The sequence below is a fragment of the Mobula birostris genome, chromosome 11 (genome assembly GCF_030028105.1).
Source record: "Mobula birostris isolate sMobBir1 chromosome 11, sMobBir1.hap1, whole genome shotgun sequence".
NCBI classification, from domain to species: domain Eukaryota; kingdom Metazoa; phylum Chordata; class Chondrichthyes; order Myliobatiformes; family Myliobatidae; genus Mobula; species Mobula birostris.
Genome location: NC_092380.1, coordinates 90,512,115 through 90,528,905, shown reverse-complemented (window position 1 = coordinate 90,528,905; position 16,791 = coordinate 90,512,115). Strand labels below are relative to the sequence as shown.

Below are 16,791 nucleotides of genomic sequence, written 5' to 3'. Positions count from 1 at the left end.
AGCTCTTATACTCAATACTTCGATTAATAAAGGCCAATGTACCAAAAGCTCTCTTTACGACCCTATCTACCTGTGACGACACTTTTAGGGAATTTTGTATCTGTATTCCCAGATCCCTCTGTTCCACTGCACTCCTCAGTGCCTTACCGTTAACCCTGTATGTTCTACGTTGGTTTGTCCTTCCAACGTGCAATACCTCACACTTGTCAGTATTAAACTCCATCTGCCATTTTTCAGCCCATTTTTCCAGCTGGTCCAAGTCCCTCTGCAGGGTCTGAAAACCTTCCTCACTGTCTACTACACCTCCAATCTTTGTATCATCAGCAAACTTGCTTATCCAATTTACCACATTATCATCCAGATCATTGATATAGATGACAAACAACAATGGACCCAGCACTGATCCCTGTGGCACACCACTAGTCACAGGCCTCCACTCAGAGAAGCAATTCTCTACCACCACTCTCTGGCTTCTTCCATCGAGCCAATGTCTAATCCAATTTACCACCTCTCCATGTATATCTAGCGAATAAATTTTCCTAACTAACCTCCCATGCAGGACCTTGTCAAAGGCCTTACTGAAGTCCATGTAGACAATATCCACTGCCTTCCCTTCATCCACTTTCCTGGTAACCTCCTCGAAAAACTCCAACAGATTGGTCAAACATGACCTACCAGGCACAAAGCCATGTTGACTCTCCCTAATAAGCCCCTGTCTATCCAAATGCTTGTAGATTCTGTCTCTTAGTACTCCCTCCAATAACTTACCTACTACCGACGTTAAACTCACCGGCCTATAATTTCCCGGATTACTTTTCGATCCTTTTTTAAACAACGGAACAACATGAGCCACTCTCCAATCCTCCGGCGCTTCACCCGTAGACAGCGACATTTTAAGTATTTCTGCTAGGGTCCCCGCAATTTCAACACTAGTCTCCTTCAAGGTCCAAAGGAACACTCTGTCAGGTCCCAGGGATTTATCCACTTTAATTTTCCTCAAGACAGCAAGCACCTCCTCCTTTGAAAATGAAAATGAAATGATTTTGCTACTTCAACAAGTTAGGGACTATGAAGAATTTGAAGGTATCAACAATTATTTTGAATGTTACAATGAAAATGAGGATTTGGATGATGCAATTGTTGAAGGTATTGTATGAAGGCAGTTGATTATCTGCAGTAGGTGTCTATGCTAATATTGTTCATTTACAATCAATGAAAAGAACGGCAGTCTGTTGATTGTCCGTCATGTCCGACAATGACACTGAAACTTGTGCGAGAGAGCTTGTAATAAAGTGGAAAATTCATTGCACTGGGGCAGTTCCAGTTTCTCAACCTCTGAAGTCCCAGTCAAGTGGTATGATTAGTCATCCCAAACCAGGGTCTTCCTTTGTTGCAGTGGATAACCATGATTACTTCTGTGCCTTATCATGCTCTTGCTCTCCTGGAAGAGTTGCAGAACTACATGCTTGGCTGTTGGATCTTACTATTGATCTCATCTGCCCAGTCTGCTGGACTGCACATACTAGGACAGGCATGTCCCTATTTCACTAGGGTGTGAGGCCTAAACCATCACCTCGTTTAGCCTGCCTGCCAAAGCGGTGTACTGGGGTGTGGCCACTGTGTCATGCAAAGTGCTACTTGGAGTCACTGATGAGAGCTGAGTGTCCGGTGGGGACTAAAGATGAGCACACTTCCCCAGAATGGACATGACAAGCCCCTTTACCAGAGGTGCTACCCCTCCCTGGACACCCCACACACAGCAATGTAAACCAGATGAATTCCTCCGTGGATAAATATTAGGAACTAATACACAGTTTTATAGTACTGTAGTAGCATTGGTCATGTTCTAATTTGCTCTGTATTCATTTAAATACATAATTTGCTACTCAGTTAAACAGTAGTTTGTGTTTTTTATACCTTTTAGTTATTCCCAATGACTTCTGGTTAACTGTGGTAGCCTCTTCTTGATTGGGCCAAAATGTACCGGTCCCGATGTGTCCTAACTACCGGAATCCACTGTATATGAATCTCGGGGTAGTATATGGTGACATGTACGTACTTTGATAATGAATTTACTTTGAACTTTGAGGTTTGAAGTGGCTGGAGCTAGCTCAGGGTTCAAGTCAGGCCACGCAATTTTTTTGAACTGCTGCGTTATTCTCAGCATTTGGCTTCTCCTCCGCCTGCATTTCGGGAGGCGGTCCGGACGGGGGGCCGGCGAGGCGAGCAGAGCAGAGCAGCGGGATGCTGCCTGCAGTGAGGCGACAGCCTTCCAGGGGGCAGTGGCGGCGGAGCTGCGCCTGCGGCCGCGAGGAAGGGGTCGCTTTACGCAGCCGCGGTATTGCCGCAGCTGATTTCCCAATCCGCCTGGAGATGGAGCTTCGGGCTTAACACCGAGGGCTGCGCCTTCATCCAGGTAACGTCGATGCTCTGCTGACGGGTGAGAATGATTGGGTTGGCCGGTGGGACGTGGAAGGAAGGGACCGAGTCTCCCCTCGGTTCAGTGGACGCAGGCCGCGACCCAGTGCCTCACAGGAGCTCGGAGCCGGCTTCAGGGGCAGCGCCCGGGGAGGGAGAGCTCGGACAGCAGTCTCTTACCTTATCTGTTTCTTCTTTCTCCGGCGCTGTTGATACATTACTTTTATTTATTCTTTTATATTTTATTATTTTCCTGTTATTGAGCAGATCCTCGGGGTAGAGGCTGACTTTGCTCTCACTCTGGTTTCGCGGTTTCTGGGGTGGCTGTTGAGTCAATGTGGGAACCACAGGTGGATGAGTAATTTAGAAGGTGGTGCGTCCCTTTCGCTGGTTTCTAGCAGTTCTCGGGGCGAGTCTGAAGGTACAGGATGTCACGTTTAATTCTGTACGGTCCGGGCTTTCCCGTAGATCGGTGAAGCTGTTTTGTAAGAACATGCTCGAGACGTTTCTTCTATCCTGAATATTCCTTGCCACTTTTGAAGGGTTCAATATTTGATGTTTGGATTTTGCTGTCTGACATAAAGTTGCTCGCATACCTGGAGTTGTGAGTTGAACTTGCGCGGCTGCTTAAAGTTCAGAGTTTGACTTTGAACTTGACAGACTTGTACATGAAAATTTTCCCCTGCCTTTCACTGTTGTTATCAAAAACTTTTAAAAGTGACCAATTAAATACAAACACGAGAAAATCTGCAGATGCTGGAATTTCAAGCAACACACATCAAAGTTGCTGGTGAACGCAGCAGGCCAGGCAGCATCTCTAGGAAGAGGTACAGTCGACGTTTCGGGTCGAGACCCTTTGTCAGGACTAACTGAAAGAAGAGCTAGTAAGAGATTTGAAAGTCGGAGGGGGAGATCCGAAATGATAGGAGAAGACAGGAGGGGGAGGGATGGAGCCAAGAGCTGGACAGGTGATTGGCAAAAGGGATATGAGAGGATCATGGGACAGGAGGCCTAGAGAGAAACAAAAGGGGGAGGGGGAACCCCAGAGGATGGGCAAGGGGTATAGTGAGAGGGACAGAGGGAGAAAAAGAATGTGTGTATATAAATAAATAACGGATGAGGTATGGGGGGAGGTGGGACATTAGAGGAAGTTTGAGAAGTCAGTGTTCATGCCATCAGGTTGGAGGCTACCCAGACAGAATATAAGGTGTTGTTGCTCCAGCCTGAGTGTGGCTTCATCTTTACAGTAGAGGAGGCCGTGGATAGACATATCAGAATGGGAATGGGACGTGGAATTAAAATGTGTGGCCACTGGGAGATCCTGCTTTCTCTGGTGGACAGAGTGTTAAGTGCAATTTTCATTGTAGTGTCGATTTGTCAAATGAATGTTTGCTTAAATGGTTATGGCGAGGGGTACTCATATTGGTTCACTTATCCTGCCAGAGGGGTTTGACAATTATACGTGGATGGTTTTGGTAATCTATCTAGTCCTTTCCAGAATCTTTTGGAAAAAGGCCATTTTTCAACATTTACTGTACAATCCTGGTTAACAAAGGACTTTGTTATTTCTTCATTATGTGGTTAAAGTTGCATATTTGAAGACACAACAGGCCCTTAATCATGGATAGCAGTTACCAAGGCTGATATGGAAAGTCTACCTAGTCTCTCCTACCACTAAGGATACAATAAATGGAAAGCAAGCAGCAGTTGTGGTGACAAGCTGAAATGTGCAAGTTGAAACATGCAAATTATTCGTCTGATGACTTATTGTTGCCAAATGTGGGAGGACGGAGCTCTATTTTTTCTTAAATAGCTGATTCACTTTCATGGATTCTTGCTCATTAATCTGTCCAAAAAGGCTGAAGTTCGAAGTTTGACTTTGAACTTGACAGACAGACTTGTGAATGATCATATTGCCCTGCCTTTCACTGTTGTGATCAAAAACTTTTAAGTGACAAACTAAATACAACTTGCATCATAGTGAAGATTTATCAAGTGAATGTTTGCTGCAAACTCTTGAAAAGATGTATTCCAGGGTGTCATGGTGCAAGGTTTCAGTCAGTATTCGTTCTCTTGAAGCTTTTCATTCCAGGTCCTGATTGTCTTACCATAGCATTTCTGGGTGTTGTGCTATCTCCTAAGTTACTGATCTGCAACTAATTCTTGGTAAGGCACCGAGGAGTGCTGCAGAACAAAGGGATCTGGGAATACAGGTCCATAATTCATTGAAGGTAGCATCACAGGTAGATAGGTCCTTAAAAAAAACTTTTACCACATTGGCCTTCATAAATCAAAGTATTGAGTATGTTATGTTGAAGTTGCATAAGACGTTGGTGAGGCCTAATTTGGAGTATTGTGTGTGGTGTTGGTCACCTACCTACAGGAAAGATGTAAATAAAGTTGAAAGAGTGCAGAGAAAATTTACAAGAATGTTGCTGTGACTGGAGGACCTGAGTTATAAGGAAAGATTGAATTGGTTAGGACTTTATTCCTTGGAATGCAGAAGATTGAAGGGAGTTTGGTAGAGATATACAAAACTATGAAGGGTATAGATAGGCTACGTGCAAGTAGGCTTTTTCCACTGAGGGTTGGTGGGACGACAACCAGAGGTTATGGGTGAAAGGTGAAAAGTTTAAAGGGAATATGAGGGAAACATCTCTGGTCAGAGGGTTGTGAGAGTGTGGAACGAGTTGCCTGCACAAGTGCTGCATGTGAATGAATTCAATTTGAACATTTAAGAGAAGTTTGGATTGGTCCATGGATGGTAGGGGAATTGAGGGCTGTGGTCCTGGTGCAAGTTGATGGGTATTTAAATGGTTTGGCATAAACTAGATGAGCTGAAGGGCCTATTTATGTGCTGTACTTTTCCATGACTATCCCTCCTCTCTACAGCTCTGTGACTGTGATGCTGCTGCAAATAAAGTTTTCATTACTCCTGTGCATATGTGTACTGTACATATTCACCTTGACTTTGGCATTCCACTACATGTTTGATATCCTGTTCTGATCAAACAGTAACCATGCCCAATCCTTCATCGCATAAAGTAACACGTTCAGCTGAAAGTATCTTCTTCTGTAGGCTTGGCTATTCTCTTCAACTATATTGGATTGCTGTCTATATACCAGGTTTTGCTGGTATGAAGTGCACCTAGTCCTACACACTGTATGTTACAGCTCCACTGCAGGGCATGGTAGTAAGTCCACTGGCCAAGAATAAGGTCAGATTTGCTAGCATCCAGCCTACAGGAAACAGTACTAGGTTTTCCCTTCCTTAAAGCTTTAATTATCCAGTCAAGGCAACATTCTCATAACTTTACTCAAATGTAACCTTTGTTATGCAGATACAGCAACTATTTATACTTTATACTTTATTCTCGCCAAACAATTGATACTAGAACGTACAATCGTCACAGCGATATTTGATTCTGCGCATCGCGCTTTAGGAAGGCAAATATTATAGCAAGAGGATTTGAGTACAAGCCAGAGGTATTCGATAGTGTCCTGGTGAGACTGCACCTGGAATATTATGGCCTATAGCTCAGGTTGGACGACTTACTTATTTATTGAGATAAAGCACAGAATAGGCCCTTCGATCCACACCACCCAGCAATCCCCAGTTTAATCCTAGCCTAATCATAGGGCAATTTACAATATCAATTAACCTACCAACCAGTGGGAGGAAACCAGAGCACCCAGAGAAAACCCACACAGTCACAGGGAGAACATTCAAACTCCTTACAGGCAGTGGTGGAAATTAAACTGGGTCGCCTGTACAATAAAGCATTGTGCTGCCCCACTGTGCATGTGTGGTATCTGAGATGAGCTAGGCCATGTAATTCTTTCTGAATTTTGCTTCAAGGATAAATAAAGATTCTGAATGTCTGGGTGTTTTAAAGTGTTTGACAACGAATAATGTTATTTTAATGGATAAGTTATTGAAGAAGAAAAATGACAATAAAATAACTGGCTGTTGAAAGACATGGGGAGAGTAAAAAAAAGATATTGTCTATGAGTATGATGATCCATTGTTTTAAAGCTGCAAGTTTGAGTTGAATGTTCATTTTCTCTCCTATCAAGATAGCATCTTAACTTTTAATGTACTGAAAATTGTAGTTGTCTGTGTTGAATAGAAAATGATTTTTAATTCCACTATTTCAATTTCTTCCACTTGCTGTTTCTTGTTTTTCTGCAGCCTTTGCATCCTATTACAGTTCTTCTCTTCACACTTTCCTATCAACTGTTTGACTTAAGTTGTATAAACAAGTTACATCCTTTGTCAGTTTGGGTAAGTGAAATAACCCTAAGTTGTCATTTATGTCTTGTATATGCATCCTACTATAAATTTTGAAAACTATAACTTTTGCTCAGTAACAGGAAAAGTCATTTCTATAATGTTTGTAAATTAAGGGCAGAATGATTGATTAATCTGGTACTAAAATGTTCCTGAGGTCTCAAGATTCAAATTGTTTAATGTCATTTCTAGTACAAAAGTATAAAGCAGAATGAAATAATTGTTACTCCGCATCCTATGCAGCGCAAAAAAACACAATAATAAAAAAACACAATAAATATAAATGCATAAGGTAGCTTGCATACACTGATTGTATGTGTGTAAAGTGACAATAGGTACAGGAGTGTCTATATCCAAGGTGACTGACGGGAAATGATAAAGTAGTGGTGGTGGGAGTGTTGATCAGCCTTACTGCTCGGAAAACGTAACTTGTTTTTGAGGCTGGTGGTCCTGGCATGGGTGCTGCATAGTCTCCTCCCTGATGGGGGTGGGGCAGACAGTCCATGAGCAGGGTGGATGAGATCCTTCATGATATTACTGGCCTTTTGCTGGCGTCTTTCTGTATGTATGTCTTTGATGGCAGGTAGCCTAGTACCGCTGATGTTTTGGGCAGTTTTGATTACCCATTGTAGAGCCTGTGTCTACCACAGTGCAGTTTTTGTGCCATACAGTACCCGCAGTTTCTCTCTACTGGGCATCTGTAGAAGGCCGTATTGATGTGTATAGTCCAGCTCTCTTCACCCGCCCCAGAAAATAGAGGCATTGGTGAACTTTCTTGATTATGTAGGGTGTGTTCAGATGCAATGTGAGATGTCATTGCTATTTTATTTCCCTTCCAATGTCATTCAATTACTTTGTTATTTCATTGCTTTTTCTTTCGAGATGTAAGTATCAGCTATTGCATTTCCTCTGGTTGCATTATCCTCAATCTGTATCTTACAAGTAACTTTCACTCCCACTTTTTAAAAAAAGAGGGAGAGAGAAACCAGGGGATTATAGACCGGTAAGCCTGACATCAGTGGTGAGGAAAATGCTAGAGTCAGTTATCAAAGATGGGATCACAGCACATTTGGAAAGTGGTGAAATCATCGGACAAAGTCAGCATGGATTTGTGAAAGGAAAATCATGTCTGACGAATCTCATAGAATTTTTTGAGGATGTAACTAGTAGAGTGGGTAGGGGAGAACCAGTGGATGTGGTATATTTGGATTTTCAAAAGGCTTTTGACAAGGTCCCACACTGGAGATTAGTGTGCAAACTGAAAGCACACGGTATTGGGGATATGGTATTGATATGGATAGAGAATTGGTTGGCAGACAGGAAGCAAACAGTGGGAATAAACGGGACCTTTTCAGAATGGCAGGCAGTGACCAGTGGGGTACCGCAAGTCTCAGTGCTGGGACCCCAGTTGTTTACAATATATGTTAATGACTTAGATGAACGAATTAAATGCAGCATCTCCAAGTTTGCGGATGACACGAAGCTGGGCAGCAGTGTAGGCTGTGAGGAGGATGCAGGGTGTCTTGGATAGGTTAGGTGAGTGGGCAAATTCATGGCAGATGCAATTTAATGCGGATAAATGTGAGGTTATCCACTTTGGTGGCAAGAACAGGAAAACAGATTATTATCTGAATGGTGGCCGATTAGGAAAACGGGAGGTGCAACGAGACCTGGGTGTCATTGTACACCAGTCATTGAAAGTGGGCATGCAGGGACAGCAGCCGGTGAAAAAGGCGAATGGTATGCTGGCATTCATAGCAAAAGGATTTGAGTACAGGAGCAGGGAGGTACTACTGCGGTTGTGCAAGGCCTTGGTGAGACCACACCTGGAATATTCTGTGCAGTTTTGGTCCCCTAATCTGAGGAAGGACAGTCTTGCCATAGAGGGGGTACAAAGAAGGTTCACCAGATTGATTCCTGGGTTGGCAGGACTTTCATATGCTGAAAGGCTGGATCGACTAGGCTTATGCTCTCTGGAACTTAGAAGATTGAGGGGGGATCTGATTGAAACGTATAAAATTCTAAAGGGATTGGACAGGCTAGATGCAGGAAGATTGTTCCCGATGTTGGGGAAGTCCAGAACGAGGGGTCACAGTTTGAGGATAAAGGGGAAGCCTTTTAGGACCGAGATGAGGAAAAACTTCTTCACACAGAGAGTGGTGAATCTGTGGAATTCTCTGCCACAGGAAACAGTTGAGGCCAGTTCATTGTCTATATTTAAGAGGGGGTTAGATATGGCCCTTGTGGCTAAAGGGATCGGGGTGATGGAGGGAAGGCTGGTACAGGGTTCTGAGTTGGATGATCAGCCATGATCGTACTGAATGGCGGTGCGGGCTCGAAGGGCCGAATGGCCTACTCCTGCACCTATTTTCTATGTTTCTATTCTTCGAAGATTCACCAAAATCTGCCATCTTGAACTTCGTACAATTATCCAGTGTGGTCCTGGAGAAGGTGTTTCATCTTTCAAGATATGAATCTACTTCCCTTATTATGCTATTCCTGCATTATCATAGAAACATAGAAACATAGAAAATAGGTGCAGGAGTAGGCCATTCAGCCCTTCGAGCCTGTACTGCCATTTATTATGATCATGGCTGATCATCCAACTCAGAACCCCGCCCCAGCCTTCCCTCCATACCCCCTGATCCCCGTAGCCACAAGGGCCATATCTAACTCCCTCTTAAATATAGCCAATGAACTGGCCTCAACTGTTTCCTGTGGCAGAGAGTTCCACAGATTCACCACTCTCTGTGTGAAGAAGTTTTTCCTAACCTCAGTCCTAAAAGGCTTCCCCTTTATCCTCAAACTGTGATCCCTTGTTCTGGACTTCCCCAACATCGGGAACAATCTTCCTGCATCTAGCCTGTCCAATCCCTTTAGGATTTTATATGTTTCAATCAGATCCCCCCTCAATCTTCTAAATTCCAACGAGTACAAGCCCAGTTCATCCAGTCTTTCTTCATATGAAAGTCCTGCCATCCCAGGAATCAATCTGGTGAACCTTCTTTGTACTCCCTCTATGGCAAGGATGTCTTTCCTCAGATTAGGGGACCAAAACTGCACACAATACTCCAGGTGTGGTCTCACCAAGGCCTTGTACAACCGCAGTAGTACCTCCCTGCTCCTGTACTCGAATCCCCTCGCTATAAATGCCAGCATATCATTCGCCTTTTTCACCGCCTACTGTACCTGCATGCCCACTTTCAATGACTGGTGTATAATGACACCCAGGTCTCATTGCACCTCCCCTTTTCCTAATCGGCCACCATTCAGATAATAATCTGTTTTCCTATTTTTGCCACCAAAGTGGATAACTTCACATTTATCCACATTAAATTGCATCTGCCATGAATTTGCCCACTCACCCAACCTATCCAAGACACTCTGCATCCTCCTCACAGCTAACACTGCCACCCAGCTTCGTGTCATCTGCAAACTTGGAGATGCTGCATTTAATTCCCTCATCCAAGTCATTAATATATATTGTAAACAACTGGGGTCCCAGCACTGAGCCTTGCGGTACCCCACTAGTCACCGCCTGCCATTCTGAAAAGGTCCCGTTTATTCCCACTCTTTACTTCCTGTCTGCTAACCAATTCTCCATCCACATCAATACCTTACCCCCAATACCGTGTGCTTTAAGTTTGCACGCTAATCTCCTGTGTGGGACCTTGTCAAAAGCCTTTTGAAAATCCAAATATACCACATCCACTGGTTCTCCCCTATCCACTCTACTAGTTACAACCTCAAAAAATTCTATGAGATTCGTCAGACATGATTTTCCTTTCACAAATCCATGCTGACTTTGTCCGATGATTTCACCGCTTTCCAACTGTGCTGTTATCACATCTTTGGTAACTGACTCCACCAGTTTCCCCACCACTGATGTTAGGCTAACCGGTCTATAATTCCCCGGTTTCTCTCTCCCTCCTTTTTTAAAAAGTGGGGTTACATTAGCCACCCTCCAATCCTCAGGAACTAGTCCAGAATCTAACGAGTTTTGAAAAATTATCACTAATGCATCCACTATTTCTTGGGCTACTTCCTTAAGCACCCTAGGATGCAGACCATCTGGCCCTGGGGATTTATCTGCCTTCAATCCCTTCAATTTACCTAACACCACTTCCCTACTAACATGTATTTCGCTCAGTTCCTCCATCTCATTGGACCCTCTGTCAGAATATCATTTTGTCAGAATAGTTTATATTTCTAGTTTCTTTCTTGGGCAGGCTAAGGGGTGAGGATTGGGAAGACTTAAATTCCTTCTTTATTTTTTCAGTGATAAGCTTAAGTCTCTACGCCATTAGTCACATGAAATACTTTATTTGCCTATATTTTATAAATTTGAAAAACTTTGATAAGTGATTTGTTGTTCCAGTGGACAATAAAGCTACCTTTTTATGACTTTCACTACAACATGCAGTTATCTTGGAGCCTTCATGCTGCTTGCATGTCCTTCCAATTGATTTTACTTGGATGCAGAGGTTGGGATATACTCATCTTGTATACCTGAAAGGTTATTTATATCTGGTCTCTTTATTTCAGCATATCAGGATGGTGTGGTGAATCCAGCTCAGAATGTTGCATGCTCAAGATCTGATCTCCAACCTGCCTAAGGTTTCCTATTTTGTTCTAGTCTTTAGGACATGCTGAGTCCTGAATGGCTGAGAACTGACAGTTCCCACAGAATCACCAACTAGCATTGAACTTGGTATAGCCCAAAATATTCTGTATGGAGTACCTGCTTTCATTTCATCTAGCTGTTAGTGCTTTGAAAGTTAGATGAAGATTTTTTTTTACTTTAGGTCTTTTTAAAATAGCATAAGAGTGAAAAAGGATCTAGTACTTTCCTGGTGTATATGATGAATAAACTCTTCTCAGGCTTCCAGCTGGGTACAGATATCAATTATAACCATTGTTTTGATGACCAACTCTGCCGTATTCATCAGGGATGATAGAAAACCTACAGAACAATACAGGCCCTTCGGCCCACAATGCTGTGCCGAACATGTACTTACTTTAGAAATTACGTAGGATTACCCATAGCCCTCTATTTTTCTAAACTCCATGTACCTATCCAAGAGTCTCTTAAAAGACCCTATTGTCTCCACTTGGGCATGACTAATCCAGTGATACTTATATCCCTGTAGTCCATTCCTCCTGATTGGTTAGTCCTCGTCCAAATAGGTTTCTGCTCTTCTTTCTTGTTTACACTCGAATTACAGTTCTTACTTAAAATGAGACCCTTATCTTTGTTAAAATTCTTTTCCTCTAGTTTTATTTCAATAGCCTGCTTTACCAGGCGGTCCCAAAGCACAATAGTTTTGTGTTGTCGAAGTCAGTGCTGTGGCCAATGTGAATGTAGTGTTCTGTTGCCACCGAGTTCTCCAAGTAACCCATACAGAGCACCTCCATGTTCCTTGATGCATATTTCCACCATGTGTCCCATCTGATATACGCTCCTCCATATTCACAGGGAATCCTGTAAATGCCAGCCGACCTGAGTAGCAGATCATCTTTGACCCATGTAATCTGTGATTTGAGCTTCCTTGTGGGTTTGTGGATGGTATGAATTGTGTATTTCTTCTGGATCCTGGCAATCCTTCCAGAAACCAAGGGAATATGAGGAAGACAGGCGTATATCCCATTTCCCCCTCTCACCTTCCTTATCCATCTATCACCTTGCTCTGGTGCTCCTCCCCCTTTCTTCCATGGCCCCCTGTTCTGTCCCCTCAGAAACCCCCTTCTCAAGCCCTGTATCTTTCACTCTTTACTTCACCCCTCTTCCCCGCCCCCCACCCTTCCTGGTTTCACCAATCACCTTGTGGTTCTTCCTCCCTTCCCCCTCCTACTTTCTTACTCTGACTCCTCATCTTTTTTTCCAGGCTTGATGGAGAGTCTCGGCCCAAAATGTCGACTGTACTCTTTTCTAAAGATGCTGCCTGGCCTGCTAAGTTCCTCCAGCATTTTGTGTGCATTGCAAGGTCTACTGTTTGATGGTTCTAGCAGAATAGAAACTGAGCAATAGAGGTGAGCATGTACATCTTGATAGTGCAGACAAAGTTACCTCCCTTCATTTTGAAAGTGTAGGGTTAATTTGCCCGATTGAGTTTTTCGTGCCCTTTTATAGGCAAGTCAAAGTTTGTTTTCCTTCTTGATGAGTAGATGCCAGTGTTGAGCAACATTTGGGCAATATCTGAGTGAGCAGAACAATATATTGAGGAAAATGTAGCAAATAAACTGCATTAGATTGTGGAAGATTGAATGGACTAATTGTGTGGTGAAGGTGGTTATATTAACAAGGAAGGAATTGTGGACCAGGGAATGAGAGGTTTCTAACCACATTCACAAGGTGTGTAGGTTAATTGGCCACTGCAAATTGCTTATGATGCATTGGTTAGTGCAGGGATGGCCAACCTATGGCTCATGCACCAAATGTGGCGTATTGGATGATTAGGTGGCACATTGCACCTCAGTGATAATAATTAAAAAAGTTAGCCTACTCATGCAAAAAGTATTGACCAAAAACCGATTTGTAGAAAAAAAAATCTGACAGGAGTTCAAGTAGCTTAGAGCTAGAAATGGGTTTTACTGAGAATAAATCTAAAACTTAGCAATTATTTTTTAGCAATTTTATTATTTTGTGCACATCTTTTGGCAAATTTTATCTTCTTTCACATTAATGTGTTTTCAATTTTTAAAAAAAATGTTCGGTGAGTCAAACTAGGAAAGGAGGACTTTTGTTCTGCAGTCATTCCATAACTGTTCAATACATGTTTGATCCTGAGGTGTCAGGCGTCTGCACCAGCGTTGCGTCACAGGTTTTTGCCAGTCAGTTTACAATTGACACTCGTGCGCTACAGAGTTGTGCTTTGTTTGTCCTTTGTGAATATCTGCAGTTTGTACTTTTTTGAAAATTAAGCCTTGTTTTTACATTCAGTTACCCAACACAGTGCAAAAGAAAATGTGCAAAAGAAAAGCAAAAAGTGATAGTAAGCCTGAATTCAATGAACAATGGGAAAATGAGTTCTTATTTATAGCGGGTCTGTCAGGAAAACTGTTGTGCGTTGTTTGTGAAAACACTTTCTCACATAATAGAAGACATGATCTTAATAGACATTAGAAGGAAAACTGAAGCTAGTGCTTGGGTCTGAGTTATGGAAAGAATATGTGATTAAGAAAAAGGAAATCAAAAGAAGACAAAATATATTTGTTAAAAGTCTCATTAAGGTAAGTAATGCTTATCTTGTTTTTATATTAAATCAATATATCGTGTAAAAATGCTAAATTTTACATGTCTGTATATATGTGTATATTAACATTTTTGCAAGCTGCCATATGTTGCCATATTTTTGCAAGCTGTCCTGTCCCATGATCCTCTCGTATCCCCTTTTGCCTATCACCTGTCCAGCTCTTAGCTCTATCCCTCCCCCTCCTGTCTTCTCCTATCATTTTGTACCTCCTCCTCCCCCTCTCAAATCTCTTACTCACTCTTCCTTCAGTTAGTCCTGACGAAGGGTCTCGGCCTGAAACATCGACTGCACCTCTTCCTACAGATGCTGCCTGGACTGCTGCGTTCACCAGCAACTTTGATGTGTGTTAATTGGTTAGTTAGGTAGCTAGTGTACTGTGAATATGTTCCCATTGACAAAATGAACTCATTCTCCTCTGAAATAATTTTCCACATGAATTGTTACTTTATGGTAAAAGAATATTACTGGGAAAAGTGTGTCTTACCTAATAAGGTGTATGGTGATTTTAAGATACTAAGAAACCCTTTCATGTTCCATTGATACTGCCACTTTATGTGCTGATGATAGTTCTCCGCTGGAAATGATTTTGAAATATTGCCAAGGCATTTTTAGTCCGTATAGTAAAACTTTCTGCATTTCAGTATTTTCCCCTTTTGAATTTAATATATTTGGTTCCATTGTCCCAGAATCTAGGAGATGACTGTTTAATTTTTGGAAAGAAGCATTTAACTATTGCAATTCTCAGATTATTTTCCTCAATGTTTTTGATTTTACATGGTTACATGATCAGCACAGCATTGTGGGCTGAAGGACCGGTAATGTGCTGTAGGGTTTTATGGTTCTATATTTCTTTGCCTTTTAGATGTACTGCGTATACACTTTGCTTTTGCAGTTATCATTGGACCTATTTCTACAGCTATCGAGGAAGTGAATGCCAATTTTTCTATCGTTGCTTTTGCCAGTTATCTAAAATCTGTGAACTGGTGATCAAACCGTTGTTTACTCACTCAGTACTCGTCATAGCCTTGAATGGTTCGATTAAATCTTCCTTTGCTACTCGTTGCTTTAATAAGAATACTTGCAGCTTCTCTAATCACTAAATTATCGAACAACCATTGGTGCTTAGGTTCTTTCCACCCATGTGTTGTGAGGCTAATACTGTTTCTCTAAATGAAAAGCATTTACTTCTAAGTATCTGTTTGATAAGCTGAAATGAATTTTAATGCTTTCTGACATAGAACCTCCTCTTTAAAACCAATGAAATATTAAGAAGAAATTAGATGTGATTCTGAACTTGTATTGAATGCCAAAATGGTGTAGCAGTGGAGCTGAATTAAAAATACAGTTACCTTTCTACTTGGATGACTTTAAAGATACTGCTACACTTCAGAATCAGAATTATTACAGCTGCCATATGTTGCGAAATTTGTCTTAAAGCAGCAGTACAGTGTAAAGACATAAAAATATAAAATACAAAATTAGTACAAAAAGAAGAATAATGAGTTAATGTTCATGGACTGAAGAAATCTGATGGCAGAAGCTGTTCTGAGTTACTGAGTTTGGCTTCTATATCTTCCCCTGATGGTAAGAACAAGAATGATTGTATTTTTTCTTTCTTTCAGAACCCATTGGAAGGCAATAACATTATGTATGCTTCAACTAAGTACAGCAGTCGGGGCCCAACCCTTATTCCCAGGATGAAAACCAAGCATCGAATTTATTACATAGCACTTTTCTCAATTGTGTTACTCGGACTTATAGCTACAGGAGTGATTCAGTTCTGGCCAAATACAATAGAAGCTACCAGTGAATGGACGGTTGAAAAGCGTAGCATCCATGATGTTCCTGAAGTCAAATTATCTGAGGATGATCCTATTCCTGAACGAGGGGACTTGAGCTGCAGAATGCACACTTGTTTTGATGTATACCGTTGTGGGTATAATCCCAAGAACAAAATAAAAGTCTATATCTATCCATTGAAAAAGTATGTGGATGAGCATGGTACTGTGGTCAGCAACACCATTTCCAAAGAATATAATGAATTATTGACTGCCATTTCTGAAAGTGACTTCTATACAGATGATATCAATAGGGCATGTTTGTTTATTCCATCGATTGATATGCTTAATCAGAATAACCTCAGGATAAAGGAAACAGCACAAGCCTTGGCCCAGCTGATCAGGTATGTTGAGAAGAGTTTTGTTTATTTACATGGAGACTTGAGGCTACAGATTCAGGACTCTGGAAGGAAAAAGAAAACGATTTGGCGGAGGTACTCAAGGGGCTGAGCAACGTCTGTTGAAGAAGAGGAATAGCTGACATCTTGGGTTCTCCTGATCGTTTGTTTCTTTCTGTTTACTTTATTTGCAAAATAACTTGGCTTTTTGTTGAAACAATAGTTGGATCTAATACATATTTCTGGAAATTTTAATTATGTTCGGTTGTTATCCACGAAGAAGCTTTCAAGTTTTAAAATTGGAGTTTTAATTCAAGCTCATTTTCCTCAAAACTGGGAAAGTTTAATTACAGGGTTCTAAAGACATCATCGAACATGGGGTGGAATCAAAGCTTGTCAGTCTTTAAGATGACAGTTTGGTACAATTCAACTACGTAGCTAAATGATGGGTATTTAGAGTGGCGCTTCTGGCTAATCCGAAAAGTAAAAATTAGCGGAATAAAACAGAATGTTTTGCATTTGTTGAGAACACAATTGAGAACCAGCCGGAATTGGGAAGTTCAGAAGAAAAAAATATAAAGAAATGTGAGGGTCAAAGAAACACTGAGAAAAGAATGATAAGCAGAATCCAAAGATCTAAAATATCTATTTGA

General features: G+C 41.7%; 1 protein-coding gene across 3 annotated transcripts in view; it reads left to right on the top strand.

The window, feature by feature from the left end:
- Positions 1-2,314: 2,314 nt before the first annotated feature.
- ext2 (exostosin glycosyltransferase 2) overlaps positions 2,315-16,791 on the top strand; it is a 164,969-nt gene continuing 150,492 nt past the window's right edge. For 2 of the 3 annotated variants that reach the window (XM_072272694.1, XM_072272696.1), the window contains exons 1-2: positions 2,315-2,416; positions 15,585-16,144. In XM_072272694.1, coding sequence (XP_072128795.1) covers positions 15,609-16,144 — 536 coding nt within the window. In that variant the 5' untranslated portion in view covers positions 2,315-2,416; positions 15,585-15,608. Of the gene's footprint in view, positions 2,417-6,610; positions 6,704-15,584; positions 16,145-16,791 lie in introns of all 3 variants that reach the window. The other variant, XM_072272695.1, reaches the window with a different exon arrangement.